At 36.1% G+C, this 23,201-nt stretch overlaps 1 protein-coding gene and 1 long non-coding RNA gene across 2 annotated transcripts; one reads left to right on the top strand and one right to left on the bottom strand.

Annotated features, from left to right (window-relative positions):
* Nucleotides 1-8,132: 8,132 nt before the first annotated feature.
* LOC131051775 (putative UPF0481 protein At3g02645) lies at nucleotides 8,133-10,114 on the top strand. The gene is made up of 2 exons (XM_057986380.2): nucleotides 8,133-8,755; nucleotides 8,981-10,114. Exons 1-2 carry the CDS (start codon nucleotides 8,459-8,461, stop codon nucleotides 9,752-9,754), a joined length of 1,071 nt encoding a protein of 356 aa, XP_057842363.1. The 5' UTR covers nucleotides 8,133-8,458; the 3' UTR covers nucleotides 9,755-10,114.
* A 2,356-nt stretch (nucleotides 10,115-12,470) lies between these two features.
* On the bottom strand, nucleotides 12,471-17,956 carry LOC131051776 (uncharacterized). Its single transcript, XR_009107204.2, has 2 exons — nucleotides 13,478-17,956; nucleotides 12,471-13,360 (listed from the first exon to the last, which is right to left on the bottom strand). It is a non-coding gene; the product is annotated as an uncharacterized LOC131051776 (long non-coding RNA).
* Nucleotides 17,957-23,201: the final 5,245 nt, after the last annotated feature.

Below are 23,201 nucleotides of genomic sequence, written 5' to 3'. Positions count from 1 at the left end.
AATACAAACTCTATTATATTTCTTTTGGATAAACTATTGAATGAATATTGTAAAGGAATAAAAATAATAATAAATCACACACACACATGGAAAATATATATATATATATATTTTTAATTGGTTATTTAAATTCCCTCACCCAAATTAAGGCACATGTTGTAGGAAGAATAAGAAGCTTCTAGAGGCTTCTCCACCACCTTGCATGTAACCCCTCCCACTAAGTCTAATCAATTCGCATGAAGGCCAAACTGGGAGAGAATCTCTTTTTTTCTAATTAAAAATTAGGTAGTGGAATTTGGAATTTTTTTCTTATAAAAGATGTACAAGTTTCAAAAAGAGGTGTTGGCTATTCCATAAGAAATTCTTCAAGTAAAATTTTCCTTTGTAGTCAATTTTCATTTTCAGCTAAGATTTTTGTTTCGGAGGACTTCTCTTCAAGTTTGGAGGATCAAGGAAGATTCATAGAGGATTCTACACCATTTTCAAGCACCCAGGTTCTTTCAAATTTAGTTTTCATGCATCTTATTTTGTTGCAAATTAGATTTGATTAAATTGTTTAGGAAATTAGAATCATTTGATGAGAATGAGATTCATTTGTTTTTAGATTCTTGATAAGAATTAGTTTCAAATTTTGATAAGAGTAGATTAAATTGTTTAGGTGATTAGAATCATTTGATGAGAATTAGATTCATTGTTTTTCAGATTCTTGATAAGAAATTAGATCCATTAGTCTCAAATTTTTGATAGGAATTAGATTCATTTGTAAAAAAAAAAAATTTAGATCAAGGTTTAATATATTGCTGAACTTAGTTGAAATTTGTTTGAAGTGGATGAGTTGAAGAATTAAAATAATGTCCTTCAATTTCTTGATGTAGATTGGATACTGTTAGTTTGAAGATTTAAAATATTGTCTTTCAATTTCTTGCTGTAGATTGGATACTGTTAGTTTGAAGATTTAAAATATTGTCTTTCAATTTCTTGCTGTAGATTGGATACTGTTAATTAAAATGTTGTCTTTCAAATTCTTGTTGTAGTTTGGATATTGTCAGTTTGAAGAATTAAAATGTTGTCTTTCAAATTCTTGCTGTAGAATTAAAATATTCCTTGCTATGAATAAAATCTTGTTTTGAATGAATTAAATCTTCCTGTAGGAATAAATTTATCTTTGTAAATTTTAGATGGAAATCAGATTAACGAAATACAATCATAAGCCTGCATAAATCATCTACCTTTCATGGCTGGAAACGATTTACTTCTCTGGATTATTTATCTCTAGGAATAATCTCTGTGTGGAAACAAAATATAAGTTACCTTCAGATACGCATCTGGCTTTCAATCATCTGCACTATGCTGGGATCTAGTCATTCTCCCTGGATTGTTTATCCCTCTAGGTTATTTACTCCTGAGAATGAACCCTATTATTACTTAATATTTTAATTTATTTTTATCCTTAAAGTTTAAAATCTACTCTCTATCTATTTAAATTAACCTGGAAAAGAAAAAAATAAGATAAAATAAAATAAATAAAACCATATACATATACATACACATACACACACACACACACACACACACACACACACACACACACACACAGATATATATATATATATATATATATATATATATATATATATACGGAGTGTTTAAAACCATCGCAGGAGAAATTATGATTGCAACGCAGTACGTAGAAGTACCGTGATTGGTTGCATGGGACTTCGGCCGCAGGCGGAGTTAATAGCTCTGCAGGGGGGGAAGCGGTACCGTTACAGGGTAGTGGAGGGGACCGTGGGGTCCCCCTCCCACTAAATGCGTTGGGCACACAATACCACGACTTTCATATTTCAAATCCCTTTTTTTTATGGAATTTAATTGTTAATAGTTGGTAATAAAGTTTTAGTTGTTAATAATTGATAAACTTTAGATCATTTTTTTTATAGTTATTAATAAGTTTTGGATTAATTAGCAATAATTATTAATAACTTATTAATAATTATTATTAATGTAATTGGTAATAATTATTAATAAATTATTGATAATTATTATTAATAGTGAAGTAAATTTGGAAAAATTTAATAATTAATAGAGATTATCGTATGGTAGATTATTGTAAAAGAATGGGACCTCCCAATCCATTGAGGATCTAATTGATTCTTGGGCGATAAACTTAAGCTTACTTAAATCTTTAAGTCTTATGATTAATCCCAAAAGTGTAAACTAATTGCTAGTAACTCTATATTTAATTGTTCTTACAATAAGAGTAAACACTTCTTCATTTTGTATGCAATGACATTATTTTACCTTGCTTTTATTCCGCATTCATTATCTACATGCAATTGCTCATAAGTTCACAATTATCATGCCAATTGTAGAATAACGATATTTCTCTTTTTTTTCAATAGTATTTAAAGTTTAAATTGTGTACATCCATTTCATAATTATATTTTCAAGCATGATGTTAGTTTAGAAATTAAACAAAGGAAGTTGGAAAACCAAAACTAGCAGCGTTCGGTATATACGGTGCCTCTGGGTCACGCTTACGGGTAATGCCGTCGTGTTGAACTACTACACTTAACGCCTAATAAAGTTACATTAACGACGTCTGTGGCATCGTCCCTATAAATCGTCAGGGAGTAATAAGGGACATTTGGAAGTTAAAATCCAAGGGGCGGGTAATCCCCCTTGGATCGATAATTTAATAAGATAACTTTTAAATGATTTTCACATCCGTTGAGATAAACCATAGTAAACCCCTTTTAGGGATGGTCAAGTTAAAAGCTCTCATGAAATTGATTTCTTTTTTTGAAGGGATATTGGCGTTTTGCAATTGGGTGACGTTCATGATAAGTATTAGGATCTAGTTATTTTCTTTTTTTTTAGGCCACAAGCAATAGGCCATCTTGAGCCTTCGCTTAAGTGCTACCATTGTGGGTAGCAACAGCAGAGAAACTGTCTGGAACACTGACCCTAGAAAGGGTTGCGTACCCACAAATCAGTTTACATCAAACCATAGATTAGAAAATAGAACTACATACTTTACGCCTTGATCCCGTGCCGATGCGGGTATGTAGGCAGTCTTGGGACGGAGTTGTCCCTCGTACTCAGGCGTTCGTGGGTGGGGTCTAGGCTTGGTTGAGTAAGAATCCTAATTGAAAGATAAGATAATCAATTTAATTCAATGGATACTCGAAAGGAATCCCGTATGGATTCGCTTGACTTCCCGAGGCTTTAAGCCAACTTCCGAGGCGAAATTCAAGCTTGTATTATTTTTAATTACTCCTAAGGACGGCGACCTCGGTGCATTCTTGTTAGAAGAGTGTAGTACTTAGTGAGTGGCTTAGGACCCAAATGGTCCCGATGAGTCTAAGTCTCTGGCCAGAGCATCTCCTATCCCGTTTGGATGGATGCCTACCCTGTATGGGTAGATGCCTATCCCGTATTGGATAGATGGAATTTTACGTCCCGTATGGACAATTGCCTAACCCGTATGGTTAGAAGCTCATCCCGGATGGATGAATGCCTAATCCTAATTGGATGGATGCCCAGAGTATGCAATTGAATAAAACATAATGAAAAAATATATAATACTCAATTTTTGTGGAATCAATTTTGGTGGGTTATTACAATTACGATATTATTTTAAATTGATCTATATAAATTTAAGAAAAAAATTAGAAATGTGAACTCATGGAATGCACCATCGCAAGATATACACAAATATGTTTGTTGAAAAGGATTAAGTAACTTTTAGCAAAATGTGATTGACAGGGGTACTGCAAAAAACTGCAACATTTTTCACCATCTTCCCACCTTGTGCCAATATCAAAGCTTTAAAATAAGGTTTGGACATCATCCTCATCCTCGCTCTCACCATTAATCTTTGCTTCTAAAGCATTCTTGGCAACCTTATGATCATCGCCAGTTAATTGAAATGCACACTTAAGGACATTCATGCCTTTATCAAACCCATTTCCCATTGCATCATATTCATCTTCTTCCTCATCGTCCCATTATGAAAGTGTCATCAAAATAGGAAATACAAAAAATAGATTGAAAACAATGTATAGGTCGAAAAGCATCGTTCTCTTCATCAAAGGATATTTAATAAAATGAATTTGCTCATAAGGCTTTTCAAACTTCCAACCAAATGCGATTGACAGGCATAAGGTCAAATTCCACATAACAAGTTCAAGTAAGCTTGCACCTTCTAAGCACCATTTCACTCCAAAAGCATGTCAGGATTACAAAAGCACTAACCTTTGACACACAAGTATTAAACTCAATGCACACGTGACTCTTTTATAAGATTGTGCCTTTGTTTTCTCCTACTTCTACCCACAATTGTGATCCCTTGAAAGCACAAACGCTTGAACGTTGACTAGATATAACTGATGTTACAAGACCAAAAACACCTACGGCTCAAAATCAAGCATATTAATCATTAAGAAGGGGTATTACAATTACAATAGTCTAATTAACTCTATTTCTCTTGCTTAATATCTCTATCTCTTTATTTTTCTCTCTATCTCTCTCTTGCTCTTTCTTTATCCAACTCTTTGTATTCATATCTCTCTACCTCTATCTCCCTATCTCTCTCCCTATTCCTCTCAATCCATCTCTCCCTCTCCCTCTCCCTCTCCCTTTCATTCTATCTCTCCTACTCTATATCCACATCTCTATTCCTCCATCTATCTCTTCCTCTCACTCCTCTCTATATCTCTATCTCCATTTCTCTCCACCTCTCTACCTCTTTCCCTATCTCTTTGTCTATCCCTTTCTATCTCTCTCTATATCATATTCTATGTATATCTCTCCCTCTCCATCTCCCCCTACCTATCTCTCTCCCTTTCTCTCCTTCCCTCTCTTTATCTATTCTTCTATCTCCCTCCCTCCATATCTCCTTATCTATATGTCTAACTCTAGCACTTTCTCCCTTTCTCATCTCATATATCTCTCTCTCTACCTTTATCTGTACCGCCTCTATATCTCTATCTCGTTGTCTCTCTCCTCTAGAGTCTATATATCTCCTTAAATACTTATCTCTCTATCACTCTATCTCGACATTTATATTTCTCTTTAGCTCTCCCCTCCATATTACTATATATATCTCTATCACTTCCTCTCCACCTCTACCCCTCAATCTCTATTTCTATATCTTTCTCTCTCCATCCATTTGTGTCCCTCTTCCTATCTTGCTCTATCTTCATTTCAACATCCACATCCCTCTCTCCCCCTCTATCTCTACAAATGTCTCCCTCTCTGTATCCATCCATCTCTCCCTCCCTCGATCTTCCTAGAACTCTATGTCTCTATCTTTGTTCCTCTCTATCTGTATCTCCTCAAATTTATTCTTCAATCTCTCCTTCCATCTCTATCTCATTATTTGTCCATCTCTCTACCCTTATATATCTCTCCAATTAACCTTATGTACAACACAAATATATGCAAAAATTAACCTTATGTAAACTAAAAAAATCCCTACTGGACATTCCACACCTCTTCGGCATACCCATTAGCTAGAAATAATTTAATATTAATTTTTAATAAATATAATCATTCACTCATCTCATAACTAACACATAAGTTATTGAATTGAGCTCCAATTGAAAAGCTTTGAAATTTTGATGGTAGATAAACAACCTAAAATGATGCCATGAACCTTCTAAACTGCCCTCCTGTGCTGAGTTGGGGTTGATTACTGCCTTGCCGAATGATATAAAATCTCTATTCCAAAGTTGGCCCCTCCTACTAAAGGAGAGCACCTTGAGTCAAATTATGGAAGTGTCCCCATCATGCTTAGTCTGGGAAATTTGGAAAGAAAGGAACCGCGGATTATTTGAAGGCAAAGCTAGGAGGCAGGAATCAGTCCTTAACTCAATTGAATCGGCAATAGTGGACACAGTAAACTGTAAAATAGCATTCTCTTTGGAACAACCCAAAGTCTTCTTTTCATGGGATGAAAGTATCAAGAAAAACTGGCAAGGGATCAGGATTCCTCCATCCTTCGGGCAAAAAAAAACAACTCCAGAAAGGATGCTACCTGTACCCCTCCAAAGCCTGGCTGTTAAAATTAAACTTTGATGGTGCCTCCAGAGGCAACCCAGCCCCTCTGGAATAGGATACATAATCAGAGACCACTCAGCGAGTAATCATAGGGAAAATGGCAAAGTCGATCCCACCCGATACTAACAATATAGTTGAATTCAAAACATTGCAGCTTGGTTTGATGGACTGCATCAAGCATGGTTTAAGAAATGTCTCAGTGGAGGGAGACTCGGAGATAGCAATAAATGCAATTAAGAGGAAACAAACTCCAAATTGGAGACTACAAGCTATTTTAGATAAAATATTAGAAAATTTGGCTAGAATAGAACATTTTGAAGAAAAGCATATCTACAAGGAACTAAATTCAACGACAGATACCCTATCAAATCTAGCGACTCAGGGAACTTTCATCCATTTGTGGGATCAGGGTGTTCGGTCTATTGGTCAAGCAGATCAGAATAATCAATACGATCATGTCTCTTAAAGTTTTATAAAACCAAAGGAAAAAAATAAAAAATAAGATGATTTTAAAGAGGAGGGCATAATACAGTTGTAGTTGCATCCTAATTCTAAGCAACAGTCTAAACGCATATCTTTGGTGATCTTGTGGAAATGGCTATCTTCTTTTTAATTTAAATTTCTCTTTACTTCGGGTAAGATGTGGGCCCGAATCCAATTATGACAACCAAACGCAATAACAAAATAAGCCTTTCCTTTACCCCGCTTCCCAAAGTTCCAAGTGGCAAGAGCCGTCATCTCATACTCAAGGTATGAGTTGTCCGTAGGTTAGCCTTCTCAACTGAGCCAGGGAGATTTGGCTCGCCCAGGACAAATATTCTCAGCCACCTTAGCTGGAGAATTTAATGCATACCCACTCCTCATTATTAGGTGTTAAAGAGTGCGTCCGATGATCTTGCCTTAGCGTATTCTGCAAGTCGTTTTCATCACTTCCCTGCCAGAATCGTCCCAAAGCTCTCTCTGTTCCGACGGAGGCTCTGCATGGTTTCATTATGAGTGTATTTCCAAGGCCGCCTTCTTGCTTTGTAGCAAACACTCCCATCTCCTTCTCGGCTTCAATGCGCCAAGTATCCTTTTGGAAAATTACAGACTTGAGACTTAAGCGCCTCCTCCACTTGAAACCTCCTGTCCTTTTGGCGGTATAAATGATTCTAGGAAGTGGCCACTTGAATAAGGAGGAGTATCTGCGAGACAACACCAGCATCTCTTCCAGATTCGTTGCCTCTCTGTTGGACCAAAAAATTAGCTAAGCAAGTTTTATGGAGCCTCACCAAAGAGCTCTTTCCAAAGGAAAACCTTCATGAATTTCAAGAAACTCTGAACAAGGCACTCCATGACTCAGGGGCTCCTCAGCCAAGCGAGAGGATTCTGTTTAGTGCCCATGGCAAGCTCATCAAGTATTACCCCTTCCTGTTGAACTTGAAAGGGAAAGACCTAGATAGACATAGGGTTTTCGCTAAGGTTGACTTGAGGTACCTCAAGTGGCGGTTCCTAGGGGAAACTCTAGAGCATCATGGTAGAGAGGAGGACCTCGTCCAATTCGCAAAACTCAATGGAATCCAACCCCTGAAAGCTGACGATGAGGAGCTCCAAGCCAAACAAGAATGTCAGGGTGGTACAAGGGGTCATCGGGGATCTGGTCGTGGTCGTGGCCGCCCTATGGGTAGAGGTCGTGGGAGAGCGAAAAATGGATCGTCTCATCAAAAAAAAACTTCTCCCATGAATTGTAATTCCTTTATTATTTATATTTTTTTTTTGTTTTAAACTAAAAATCCCAATCACATTAACCGTATAAGATTTAGAAGATGAATGACGGTGGAAGCTTTGAGCAAAGTAGATTCATGGAAGTTGCAGTTCATCTTTCTAGACTTTTTCTAAAGCAGATGAATGTAACGATGGAAGCTTTGAGCAAGTAGATTCATGGAAGTTGCAGCTCATCTTTCTAAGCATTTTTTCTAACTACGAAAATCTGTCCACATGAGTCATTGTATATATTGACTTGAAGAGTCATTGTATATATTGACTTGAAAATAGATTTGTCAAAATAGACTTGTTTAAATGGCTCATCTTGCAGTAATAAATTTGAATTCTTATATGAACCACATAAATAAGTCAAAAGAGTGTTTAAAGTTGCCCAACATTTCGAAGTCAGCATAGAGGAAAGAAGCAGCTTCAAACGGTAGAGATTTATCTAGAATTCCAATCTTTTCACCGTAGTTTCCTCGCGAATTCGTTTATTTCAACGATTTTTCGAAAGACATCCGACTCTCCTTTAAAATCTGAATTTGTTACGATTTCTAGTATTTCTTATATAAAGTCTTCTGGGTCATCTGCCTCGCCTAGCAGAAGAATTTCTTCACAATCAGACAAATCAAATCAAATTAAGCAATCTGTCATGGCTGAAGAGTGGCTTATCCATGTTAGAGATGGCTTTCGCGACCAGAATTTGGATTGCAGCCGAAAATCTGATAAAGTGTCGATTTATAAAGTACCCAAATTCCTTATCGAACTGATGCAGAGCGCTTATGTTCCACAAATGGTGTCATTAGGCCCACTTCATCACGACTCCGCGCTTACTGAAATGCTTGCTCACAAAATGCATGCTACCAGGAAAATGTTTGCCAGTTGTTATGCGAGTAACATGGAATTTGAGAAAAAGGTTATAGGACCGATTCTCAAACTGGTTCCCAGAGTAAGGAAATGCTACCAACAGCAAATCCAGTTTGATGATAATTATCTTGCTTGGATGCTCACTCTGGATGCTTGTTTTATCTTAGAAATTCTTAGGGCCTTGAATAGTAGCAAAAATTCGGATCACTGTTTTTTTAATCGAAATACTATTGAATATACTGCATATCCCATAATAACTGACATTCTGATGCTGGAAAACCAAATTCCCCTCTTTGTTCTGCTCAAGGTATTAGAGCTGGAGCTTGAAAGAAATGAAGCAGGAGCATTTAGTGAGCTTTGCCAGTTGTTAGATCGTGCCCGTATAGCAAGGTTATTCTACCCATTTCTACAGAAAGGAATTCCACACACACAGGAAAGTAAGCATCTTTTGGATTTAATCCGTATGCTGGTTATAGATTCATCCAATCCCCATAAAGACACCGTAAGGACATCTAATTGTCCTGGCAAACAAGAGATTATAATCCCCTCAGCTTCCGAACTAAGCCGTGCTGGAATCAAATTCACAGAGGTGAAGGGAAAATTCAAAGGGATCAGAATCCAGAAGAACAGATTTTACCTTCCGAGAATCAGAATCTCCAGTAGCATTGAAACCCTCCTGCGGAATCTCATGGCATTAGAAATATGTGAGGCGGATGACACCTGTGAAATATCAAGGTACGTTCTTCTGATGTGTGAGCTAATCGATTCTGAAAGAGATGTCCATGTGCTAAAGAAAGCTGGAATTATCAAGAGCTACATGGCAAGCGACAGAGAAGTGACAGATCTCTTCAACAGACTTAGCAAAGGCATTACCAGAAGCTACGAGGATCCATTTGCTAAAGTGAGAGAAGATGCTCATAAACATTACCATAGCAAAATTAAGGTCATGATCGCTGAATTTGCAGACGACCATTGTTCAAGACCATGGAGAACTGTTTCTGTTGTTGGAGCATGCATGTTTTTGCTCTTAGCGGCTGTGCAAACGATTTTCTCGCTGCATCGCAAACTTTTGGTAAATTAGTCCTCCTCAATGCTTAAATATGTGGAATTCCAGCTCCTTAAATGATATTGTCTGCATTTATAAGTAGGCCTGCACAAGATTCCCATGGAAGGAGCTCATTAAAGTTTTCTACAGGTGTTCTTAAAATTTAGGGGCCTCTTCAAGCAGCTGAAAAGTTTATTCTATTACATGTATGACATTTTTTATTTCATAATGTCTAAACAGAGTCCTAAACCAGTGGCTAACTTTTAATCGGTTACCGTAGTTATGTATGATCAGTAGCAATTATTTTTCATGAAAGAGATTATGGTAACGTCTCTGAGAGTTTCTAGGATTGAGGGCCGAGTTTTAGGTATGCCAATTTCTTGGATTTTGGGATTTGATAAAAAAATAGCTATAAAAATATAATTTAGAATATTTATTAAAAAATGTAAAATAAGGAATATATTTGTATCAGAAAGACAGTAAAAAAGGTTGAAATTTTTCTAATAGATGGCATTCTGTATGACACAAAATGATATCAGATAACAGATCTTGAGTGAAAATTAGCAGACCATGTTAAACATAAACTTGAAGAAATTCCATCATTATTCTTGTAGTCGCCATTTTCAAGATAACTTCAATATCATTCATCTAAAAAAGAGTGGCAGGCTCCAAAATTATTCGTTGTATCGATTAAAAATGTACGCACCAATGGCAACCAAATTTAAAATATAAAATTTGACAGAGAAACCCAAACATGACAAAAACGTCCACAATTTAGAAAAATGTGAAATTCAGGCATCCTTACTGATATCATTAAAATTACCTTTTTAATCAGTTAATTGTAACCAGAGCAGCTTACAAAGAATATAAATGGAATTCAATTCAATTACTCAGATTTGATTGAACTGAGCCTAAAAATCTCTTTTTTGGCTTTCTAAAGTCAAACCCTAATTAAAACCTTCGTATCCAGAAGGACCGTCGTGTTTCACAGCACATTCTTTTTTCTTTTCGCAGTTAAATGATTGTATTTTAGAATCTATCGGACTCCCTTTCTTCCTCCTTTTTGCGATAGGTTCCCAAAGGGCATTCCCTCTTGGAAGTGTTGAACGGGCAGAAAACTAAAGGAAATAATGATGCCCCTGCAGACCTGAGACATTGCGGCAAATGGCAATGGGTTGCCATTGAAGAAAAATTATCGATTCATGTTGCTGAAGGTAAAGGTCAGCTCCATTTCTGCATATTCCTTGTTTTTGATCCAATGGGGATTATTAAGTCCATAGTTATATTGTTGAAAAGTCACCTTCTGGGTTGGGAAATCCTCTTTTTGTGAAATTATTGGAGCTAGAACATATATTGATGTTCTTAGAAAATGGATTAAGAGAACGGAATTCACATGACCGATTGGAAATCTCAGCTATATGATGAAGGGCTTCTTTTATATCTCCTTTTCAAACCAAGAGGATTATGTAAGGTCCATGGTTTCTTGCAAGTTAGGGCTATTCTTTCAAAGCGGTAAGCAAGTTTTAATCCAGAGGGGACGCATTAACAGGGTCCCTACATAGGCTAGGCTTCTGAATTTGCCGTTGGAATTTGGGAGGCAATATTTGATAGTTGATGCTAACTCTTTTGGTCAGCTCATTGCTTTTGATGTGGCGATCCAACCCACAAAACGATTGTTGTTTGCCCGATTATCTGGATAAATACCAACTTAAGAATGAAATGGAAACAACCTCAGATCATGTAGCGAATGATAGTGAAAATACATTAAACAACTATCGGCATTGATTGGCTAGAAATAGTTCAGAATCTGCACTCTTCGATTTCACTTCGTTGTCTTACCTGATAACACTCGTACGTTTTAAATTTCAGGTTCTTCAGGTTAACAAAATCCTAAGGGCTAGCACGTATATGCTGTTCTCCGTAAAAACAAAATCCTCATAACTACTATTCACCTCAGATTAGTAGGTCAGAGTGTGATGGTTTGTCAGGAAGCTACTTTTTGCTGGAATATTAATAACCTGGGACAATAAGACTTACTCAAGTTATTCCAAGAATTGCAGGAGAAGGCCATCAAATTATTTGGCAACGCAAACAGCATTCACGTGCAAGACTCGTATATGCAAAAGCTGAAAGAAATGGGAAGTGAAATATCTGCAACCTGAGAAGTTGTTCTCATGGTTAAACTATGACATGAAAGCCCATAAAGACCGTTATTTCACCTGAATAACCATTTAGATTACATCTTGTTGAGCCATAATCATATTGCTGAGTTTCACTGCAAATCACTTAAATGCTTGCAGCTATTATTAAGCTAATAGCTGCCTATAAAAAATGAACACATGCCTGAAAACAAATTTAGGTTCTTCAGCAAAAGCCCAGCTAGATTTTCAATTTGAACAATAGGATTTGAAACTTGTAAATGGCTGCGATGAAACCCCATTTATAGAATCTTAATGGTTTAGATTTACCCCCATGTGGCATGGCAAGTTTGTAATGTTATATAAAAAATCTAATATATACAAGGCTTCCCACATAAAATAAGATATTGCAACTAAAAGAAAAATTAGATCGTTCAAAATGCAAATGCTTAACAAACCAAAACAGGATTACTTAGTCTGCTCCTCCTGAGATATGGTTCAGACTCAATTTTGACGCATCTATGGGAAATCCAGGGACCTTGAAGGGTTGCATAATGAAGAATCGCTGTGTAAAGCTGATCTGCTTGAAAGAAATTAGCCCAGTGAACCAACAATGAAATGAATTCGAGGCACTTCTCCTTAGATTGCAAATTTTTGGACAATTTGTTGCCAGGCAAGTTCAAACAGAAGAAGATTCAACAGTCATCGTTAACTGGAAGGAAGAAAAGATTCCCAAATAGGAAAATTATAACATCTTAAGGCAATGTTGGCTCCTACTTGAATCTCTCACAGCCTTTACCATTAGGCATGTTTATAAAGAGAGAAGGCCTAGTCCACAACTCCGAAAGAACGTAGCATAATCTAGATCTATCCATTTACCACACCTTCCACAACTTGCGGGGTTCACTCATGAGAAGGTGGTGATGGCTACCTTTGGCACAAGAGAATGCAGTGCAGGAATCCTCCCTCTGCAAAACTTTAGGCATCCGAATCATCATAAAACATGTATCCAGCAACCACCTGATGTCTATAAATACCTCATTCTCATTCCATTTCAAACAGTTTCTGAAGATCAGCAAACTGGATACATTGGTTAGACCGGAGCCAAAAAAGAGGCAGACCACCTTCTCAGGAGATCCAACAGATTCAAGACTAAAAAAAGTCTTCAAGGCTACTGCTGCTATTATACGTCACGCCATCAACATAACTCTCAGGGAGAGCTTCCTATCAACCACTCACAGATACAAGTTTAACAGAGATGTGTGAATGTTTTGTTGATCAAACAGCAATGCCACAGTAACTGGTTTTGGGCTCCCTTCACACCTAGGGATATTTGCAATATGTCCTGAGCACAACATAGCTTTCTCAAGTCCCTGGATATACCATTCATAAAACCTGCTAGAGGTCAGAATGACGCTCTTTACAAACACCAAGCTAAATGGGATTTTGAGTTTCTCAAAACATATGCAACTGGAGCAACACCTTCTTCCAGCATTGATAGATCCTTCACAATGGGTAAGTACAGCGCAGGCAGTGAGGAGGACAAACATGAACCATAAAGCATATGATATAAATAAATGCTACAAGCAAAAATACATAATGGGGTAATTCTGATAATCACCTTTAGATAGTTCTGGCCCTCCATTCGAGAGCGGCTTTTTCCCTTTGAATTTAAACAAAGTTTATAGTCCGCTAGGCCATGTTCATAATAAAAAACAAAACAAAAATTAGATCTTGAGGTTCATATAGAATCTACCAACTTTCATGATCAAGAGCTAAACAATAAAGACAGCTTGGTAGCTATGTAACGCACATCTCATGTTTATATTATGCTTGTGTACCACAGAATTCTCTCTCAATTCATGCATAGCAGTCCATGCAAGAAGATGCATCTAGCGTCCCCCTAAATCAACTTAACTGCTGTGTAGCACTCTTCTGCATTGCTGTTCCTTTTTGCTTAAAGCAACTGGTTATTTAACTAGCATTTAGAGATTTGGTTGTCCTTGAATTTCAGCATTTGGGTTTTCTTAGAATATTTAACATATTTTAATGCCCACTCATTCAAAAGGAGGGGAAACTGTCATTATACACTATCAACCTAAACCTCAAATTATCCACTCGATTGTGTATACTCTTTACAAATACCTGTAATTTGCAGGTTAAGTGTGATTTCTAGCTAAGTAAATGCTGACACACTGTTTGAGTTTGAAATTAAGTTTATTAATTTCGCTCCTGTATGGAACTCTGCATATTATTTTCCACAGTTACATTTCAAGCATATGAATATTAGAATGACGATTAATAATATTTCTCTCAAATAAACCCCTTTCTACCAATTGCCAATTGCCAGTTTCCTCAATACACCAGCCAGACAGGTATAAGAGATGAAGGGGATATGGTTTTTAATACACCGGCCACGTTGAGATAGACAGAAAAGATCATGTAGATGCTCATAAATATCTAAAACTTTCAAGTAGCAGTTAGGTACAAGCAGATGCAAATATTGCTCCTGTAAAGATAAACTGAGTTCGCTGGGTACATATATCCAGACAAGTCTTTTACCATGATATTTACCACAATCAAATAGCATTAAACAAAAATATGATACCTGTTTTCAATTTTGCCGACTCACTAGCCACAATTCTAATCTACATGTCAACTTCGAGAAAACTCATTCTATCTGTTCATTGTCTACAATATACTATATAAAAGACTAAAATTCAGAAAAAAAACTGCAGGAAAATAGCTCACTAGAAATGACCATATAATATTGATCAGTCACAAGCAGCATCAGAAGCGTCGGTCACAATACCCAAATAAGAAGAATGTCTATAAGATAGTCAAGGTATGTCACAAGTAGAATGCTCGGGTTAATATTGTGAAGGTACAGTTAGTTACCACTCTACACTATGCCTTTGAAAGAAGGGATAGAAGTATTAGCTCCGTTCAATTGTACCAAATGGGTCAACCTAAAAAAAAATTGAAACCTCAAACCAAAAATAAAAAGGAACCTAGTGAACAATGTTTGTTTGAAAAACAGCATTGCATTACTTTTTTGATTGTTGTCCTATGGCAACTTTCTCACTAAATAAATCTAAGTATTCCCTATAACTTTAATTACTGATTTTTCTCATAAACCTTTGATATACTGATAGGCTGATTAAACGGAAAGTTTTTAATAAGATGGTTGATTTCAAACAGTTGCTGAAAAAATAAGTGTCAATATATTAAGATAATCAAATCAGATAATAGGGAAGAGCATAGGTCAAATGTAATTTTTTATTTCTATAGACAACATGGGATTCAAAGAGTTTAAATCAGAGAATTTTTAATGAGAGCGTTGAATTAAAAAGTGGTCAATGTATTAAGGTCATAATATCATATCATGGGTTGAGTGCATAGGTCAAATGTAATTTTCTATTTCTATAGACAAAATGGGATTCAAAGAGATTCAAAGAGAGTTTACCACTTACTAAATCCACAGTAAAACAAAGTTGCTAAGAGGAATAATAAAACTACTGTTGAAATAGCTGAAACATAATGAAAAAAAGAACCTAGAGAAAAGTTTTTACAGAGGCAATCGTTGAATAGAAGTCCCAAAAAAGCAATTCATGGAATGATTCGTAAACAAGCTTCGTTGTGTTTCTTATGCACATGTACTTATGAATAAAGAACAGAGTTGGATGAAAAATACTTACAAGTGCATTTTTATTGGTTATGGTTCTTAAAAACAACGCTTAAGATAGTATGATTCTGTAGGTAAAAATATACTCATAAATAGAAATGCATTTGATGAAAAGGCACAATATACTCATGATAAAAGGCCAAAATGGATATTGTTAGATTAGTCTTGTTTTTTTAAAACTCAAAATGGATGGAACGATTATCAAATGAATGTTAAATCCTCTTTATTTTCTGAATTTAGAAAAACTACAGTTTAAAATTTTGAAATTTAGATTTATAACAGATACATTATTTTCTTGTCCTTGAAGTTGACAACATACAAAATGACGTATTTCCCTTGGCCACGCCTATGGAAGTTGGAGTTAAACTTGTACAATCCTGATAATTCTCCTATTAGTCCTACTCTGTAAATAACTAGTTGGATGTTCTCACTATTTGACCAAATATCACGTATGTTGTAAGCCTAATATCTAAGCTCATGTCAAAACTTAAGGAAACACCTTGGAGTGCTGCTAATTGTCACATATCTTTGAGGCACCCAACATTACTGTATCTATTTTCAGTATTCCAAGGTGAGTAAATTGGTTGAACATAATGGTTTTGATTGGATAGATGTTGAGAGCTCTACTTCCACTTATACATTTAATCTTCATTCTATATAGCATTCCCTACACATCCAAGAAACAACCCACCATATCTCCTTCTGAGAGAAATGCTGAATACAAAACTGCCACTCCTGCTGCTTGTCAAGCTGTTTGGTTGAGAAGAATGAGAGGTGATCAGAATCCTACTTCCAATTATACACTCCATCTTCATTCTATGATCATTTCCTAGACATTCAAGAAACAACCCATTATATCCCTTTCAGAATAGAAAACTGCCACTTCTACTGTGCTTGTCAAGCTGTTTGGTTGATAAGGATGATAAATACCTACAGCAACAACAGAATGGTCCCACTGCTGTATTGTCACAGACAGAATACTATTCAAATTAAGTAAAAATCCAGTGTTCCATGACAAAACTAAGCACTACATCCATTAGTTGGTTCAACAAGGCTCGGTTGAACTCATATATTGTCGCACAACAACACATTGCTAATATTTCACAGGCTCCCTTGTTCAAATCTTTCAATCACTTCATAGTTTACTTAGTCTTCTTCCCAATGTACATTATGGAGGAGAAATGGGATAAACTAATGAATATCTTTTACTTGTTTTTATTCACAAGCTCATAATGGGGGAGTATGAAGAACAATAAACGTTATCAGTTGTTAATAGCAGGGTATGGATTAGGCATCTGTTATGGTAGTAGTTATGTTTTTCACTTCTCAATCAGCTTGTCTAACCTAACATCTAAGTAGTTTTGGTACCCTCAGAGATATGTATTAGGCATCTGTAATGGTAGTAGTTATGTTTTTCACTTCTCAATCAGCTTGTCTAACCTAACATCTAAGTAGTTTTGGTGCCCTCAGAATGACCTCTGCATTTATGTGTAAATGATCTGCATATCATTAAGATACTGTCTGCTGTTGTTTAATACATAAAAAATATAGGAGAATACATAACACGATACTAACCAATACAAACCCTAACCCACAAGAAGCACACTAAATCAAACACAACATAACATGATTAAAAAAGTTTACAAATAAAAAAAACAAAAAAAATCGAGATAGAAGGTGAAACTTTCTATAATGTGTTTCAAAGCATGCCCCTTGTGCAACCAGGTCAAAACAACCAATAACAATGGAAATTTGATGCGAAAAGCAGCGCACGGTATTTTTTTATAAATAAAAGCTGGTAGGATATATCCAGGACTTATATTTCCAAAACGCTAAGACGCATACAGCATGTTTATCATGTGATCGTGATGTACAACTAGACACCAAATTAAAATTATAACTTTGAATCCAAAACGAAAGAGGAAAAAACTAGCAAAAGAGAATGCGGCTAAAAAGATAGTTCTGAAAGAACCTGTTAATCGAAACCCTGTAATGCAATGTGGGCCTCTTCATTGAAAAATCCTCCACTTCGCTATCGAAGAAGAATTTTCAAGCAGTGAGGCACCTAAGTTTTTTTGTTTGCACAGATAAAAGCTATAAAACCATTGCAGTGATAATGCTTGATTTTTAGCAGAACTATGTGCAACTTCATTGAGAACAAAACAAAAACCCAGAAATAAGAGCGTAAAAATCCGAAATTAAATGGTTAGCGAGAGAAAGAGCTGTATGGCATATATAGAGACCTCGTGAGCCCTAAAACCTGTAAAATTAATCGTTATCAAAATGATGTTGCGATTTTTTTCGGAAATAAAAACCCTAATCTTAGAATCTTAATGAGGCAGAGTGGTAATGAATCCCTTTAATTTTACAGATTTTAGGGTTAAACTACTAATCTTAGAATCTTAACGAGGCAGAGTGGTAGGGGAGGGACCAGTAGTTATTCGTGAGGGCTAATTTGGTCAATATGTAATTGTCACATAGAAATTACATAGGATATTGTAAAAATTTTATTTTTATTAATAGATATTCTATAGTTGTTGTATATAAAAACACAATCTTGAATCTTTCCTTAAAATTGAAAATATTGGAAACAAAAATTTAATTTTGAAACAATTTGACATGCAAATGAAAGGTAAATGCATGAATATGCCATCTTTTGGTTTTTGTGGAGGTGTTATTTTATTACTTCTAATAAAATAAATATTAATCATATTAAATTAATTAATCTATGCTAAAGGTAAAGATTTTTTAAATTTGATATCTCTTGACGTTCTCTACATAAATGTTATATAATCTACATAAATTTTATTTATAAATTATAGGTATGCTAGTTATATAACATTTATAGGTTCTTTTGTGTTCAAGTATTGGTCCATTTTGACCAATATTTGGTAATTTTTTTATTTACATGTAGATTATTTATTTAGTATAAATATGTTTTTTATAGCATAATATTGAGGATAACATATATGTAACATGGTGAAATTTGCATACTCATATCAATTCTCATTTATTTTTCAATCTATTTTTTAAAAATGGGTTTAATATAATTATATATGGATTAATGATCTTTTTAAGAATGGTTGGAGGTACATTAAGATATTTATTCAAATACATATGGTACTATAATAAACTAGCATGTCTATATTTTAAGAAATCTAAGTAAGATACATGGAGAATTATCAAATTATGAAAATATTTAATATTCATAAATAATTATAAAAAGTTTGTTAGTAATGCAATGATAGATAATGTTTGTATGCAGATGTTTTGTTTTTGTTTTTTTCAACGTAGTGATTGCAAATCTAACAATATGGACATTTCATTTCTTTTATTGTCATGATGATAGTTTATAAAGAAAACTTGGAAGCCTATATATACTCATTAGAACTATCACAACAACATCTATAAAATATTAGCAAAATTTGAATTTTATAATCATTTGTCAAATAATGTGTAACCAAAAATTAGTCTTAGTTAACTATTTATGAGGTAATAATGACTCTTAGACAACATTTACAAAATAGCATCGAAATAAAATGTAGTCATAGTTTATTTTATTTTATTTAAGTGTTATCGGTTGTGGGGATAGTGCCCTATATTAATAATAAACAATATTACATATGCACTAGACCCTCAAAAATGATATGGTCCTTACAATAACAAAAACATTATCCAAACACAACCATTTCACTACATTAACCTTAAAATGGTAGCAATGTGATCACCCAAACTCGCCACCTTTTCGATATTGTTTTCTGACAGCCAACCCAGATCTTCGTTCATCATCCTTCTAAATGGACCCAAATCACCGATGGAGACCCCTGCACGGAATACGTCCCAAGCATTGCCCATGAAGTTTTCCTTATTTGTCCTCAATTCTTTCATAGCAAACTGAAGCTCATCTTCATAGTCTAAGACCTCCATGTCCGAGAGGAAGCACGCTGAGTTGAAGAAAGGACCCAGGATACTCGCCCATTCTTCTTCCAGTTCCATGACTGCATTACCTACAACATTGCCATCAACTACCCTGATGAACCTGTCCATTTTCTCAATGCAAGCTTCCTTGGACAAAAGAACATCCACTAACAAACAAAGAATGGTTTCGTAGATAAAACCATCACACCAATGCCTCTCTCTGTTGAGTGCTTCCTCAACGATCACGACAATAGCCGCCTTCCCATCGACATCAATGTCAAACAGTTGGTCTCATTGTTCTGCTAACCGCTCCTCGTGACACATGCAACTCAGCCTGAAGTGGTGAACCATGATTATGTGACAACAGGAAGGGAAGCTTCCTCAAGATGCAGATCCAATCTTTGCAATTTTCTAACCTGAGAACTACCCTGCAGATCATCCATGTTCCTAAAATAGCCAGTTGAGAGACTTTATCGAGGTTGTAGTCTGGGCAAAATCCAAGCAAATCTAAGAAAATTTGCCTCCTTTGTTTGAGAAAAGAAAGGGGAGCATCGTAATATGTGCATGTCATCCCCTACACCATTTGATGAATCCCTCGAGCTCAGCAATTCTCCCGAACACACACAAAGCCAAGAAAGAAAGGCTATATCTGATCCCCGTCCTAGGGATTGAAGATTTCTCCCGATTCAAAATCTGTAACAAAGCGTCTGGAATCTCATCCGCTGAAGACAATTGCCTGGAAGAAGGACTACAAATTCCCATGTTGGCCAGGCAATCCGTCGCTGAGTTGCCTTCTCAATAAGAGTGTGATAAAGTACATTTAGATATGTTCCCTAAGAGGAATTAGATCCTAGGGATCCAACATTCTAGCTTCCAGTCTGTGAATCGCTAGTTGGAAATGCCATTTAGGATAACCTGCGAGTCTACTTCCACCATAACCTTGTGAGCCCCTTTATCCACACACCATTCTAGGTCTGCCTCAAGTGTTGATACTTCAGCAATATTATTGGTCGAAACACCCAATGGGCCATATTTAGCCCCCAACATGTCCCCAAACTCGTCACGAATAATTGCCCAAAATCCAAACTCGTCTGGGTTCCCTCTGCAAGCCCTGTCAAAATTCATTTTCAAAAATCTAGGGGGAGGAGGAATCCACTTAATGTTTTTTCTACAGGATTTTAAGTTTGAGAACTTATAATCGCTTTTCATCGACAATAGCCAATTGTTTTCCATGGCCATGTCCCATTTTATGTATGATTTATATATTCTACCAAGAGTCTTGACATTAACCACTTCTTCGATGTCATGTTTGATCTTTGGTATAAGGACATCAACTTCCACAGCCTCATCATTAAAAATACAGTGATTTCTCTCCTTCCAAAGGTGCCATGTCAACAAAGATGGACTCGCAACCCAAAGAATACCTCATTTTGAATTCTTAGTCATATTTGGCCAAGAGCATAGGAAATCTTTTAGCGACTGGTTCCTAACCATTTGACATTGTAAACAACCAAGTAGCCAGTCCCAACACTGCTTTGCATAAGGGCACCAAAAGAGAAAATGCTCGGTCGTCTCTCCATCCCCCTTACATAGCGTGCATATACTCGAACCTGAGATGCTAAGTCTCTCCCCTGTAAGAATACGTCCATGTAATGCAATCCACAAAAAAACACCCGCCTTAGGAAGAACACTTTTATTCCAACACAGTTCCCCAAGCCACTTAGTATCTTTCTCTATATGCCTTTGTAACTCATATCCCAATTGTACTTTGTACAATCCTGACTTGGCCGCACACCACGTCAGGTTGTCCTCTTCACAATTGTAGTGAATCTTTTTCTTATTAATGAGCTATTCCTCCAATTTCTTACCATTTGCTTGATTCCAATCTCCCACCTTCTTCCAAATAATTAAAGTTGTAGAGTTAGGCACTCGATGCATATAATCAACCATAAATGGGTCGACTAAAGCTTCCACTTGATTGACCCAATCTTGGTCGTTGAACGCCTCAGCCAGAGGGGTGTCTTTATTCCAAGAATCTCTCCATAATCTTGCCTTTTTTCCATTACCAATTTTCCAGGTTAAATGTTTCGAGATAATTCTCCTACTTTCCCAAATAAATCTCCAAACAGGGGATCCTCCCTCTGAATTTGCTAATGTGAAAATTCTTTTCGGTACTGTGGAATCAAGATATTTTCTGGATAAAATTTTGCACCAAATTTTCTGAGGGTGTTTGTACATTTTCCACGCCAGCTTGGCACCAAGTGCCAGATTATGCAAATTCATCTTCCTCAGACCATCCCCTCCCTCATCTTTGATCAAACAGGTTGTATCCTAGTTTATCAAAGGGATTTTCTTCTTGTCTTTAGATCCTTCCCACAAGAATTTTTTAAGAAGGCCATCAAGATCATTTGTTGCTTTGGAGGATAATCTGAAGCATGACATATAATAGACAGGTACTGCCGACAATACCGATTTGATCATTTGGATCCTTTCGGCCTGAGAGAGCCATCTATTTTTCCACATAGCCGCTTTCGAATGACATTTGTTGATCACTTCCTCCCAGATCTTATTTTGGAATCTACCTGCAGACAGTTGCACTCCAAGATATTTGATAGGAAACTCGCCTATTTGAAATCCTAAGATATTTGCAATTTTTAATTGAGTTCTCTTGTTGGTGTTGATGAAGTAGACCACAGACTTGGCTTTGTTCATGCTTTGTCCCGAGCCTATCTCATATTCCTCCAAGATGCCTTTGATAGTCTTTGCTTCCCTCTCCAATGCTTTTCCAAAAAGAATAGTATCATCAACAAATTGAGAATGAGATATGGGATTTAGGTCTGCATGAATAGAAACACCTCTCCATCTTCCCAAAGCTACTAGCTTTTTTATGTTTCTACCAAGAGCCTTTGCCATCAGAACAAACATAAAGGGTGATAGGGGATCTCCTTGTCTTAACCCATTGGAGGCTCGAAAAAAACCACACATCGAGCCATTAACAATGATCGAATAGTGAATGGAAGAAACACAGTTTTTAATGCATTTTTATCTAGCCTTTATCATAACCAAATTGCTCTAGAATGGAAAACAAAAAAGACCAAAATATCAGGTCATAAGCTTTGCTAACATCAAGCTTCACAATCATACCATGCTTCATATCTCTACTCATGGAGTGAATGGTTTATATTGCAGTTATAATGTTGTTCGTGATCTCCCTCCCCGGTGTGAATCCATGTTGTTCAGGAGAAATCAACTTATCCAATATAGACTTCAATCTATTGACCATAGACTTGGATATGATTTTGTACAAAGAGTTGCACAAGGAAATTGGTCTGTAATCGACCATGGATTCACAAATCTACTTTTTGGGGATTAAAGTAGTCATGGTGTTATTTATTTCTTTGACAAATTTACCTACCTTACATAATTCTTCAAATACCTTCCAGATGCCTTCTCCCATGAAGCACCAGCATTTCTGAAAGAATTCCATGGTTATCCCCTCTGGCCTTGGAGCCTTGTGGGGATGAAGCGCAAAAGTGGCTTCCTTGATTTCTTTGATTGTGAAGGGGCGCATCAAATATTCGTTGTCTTCTGGAGTTACTTCTTTATCAATAACCTCCAATAAATTTTAAAAACCACTATGAATCTGATCATCCTCTGATCCCAAAATCTGTTTGAAATATTCGACTGCAATTTCCTTGATCTCCTCTGGCTTTGAGGTTCGCATCCCTATCAAATTCTTAAT

The sequence above is a fragment of the Cryptomeria japonica genome, chromosome 7 (assembly GCF_030272615.1).
Source record: "Cryptomeria japonica chromosome 7, Sugi_1.0, whole genome shotgun sequence".
In the NCBI taxonomy this organism is placed as follows: Eukaryota; Viridiplantae; Streptophyta; class Pinopsida; order Cupressales; family Cupressaceae; genus Cryptomeria; species Cryptomeria japonica.
This window is presented reverse-complemented; position numbering and strand designations above follow the sequence as displayed.

Coding starts and splice junctions, on each gene's coding strand:
- LOC131051775 (XM_057986380.2), top strand. CDS start 8,459: ATGGCTGAAGAGTGGCTTATCCATGTTAGAGATGGCTTTCGCGACCAG. Junction 8,756..8,980: donor TTCTCAAACTGGTTCCCAGA/GTAAGGAAATGC, acceptor GTTCTGCTCAAG/GTATTAGAGCTGGAGCTTGA.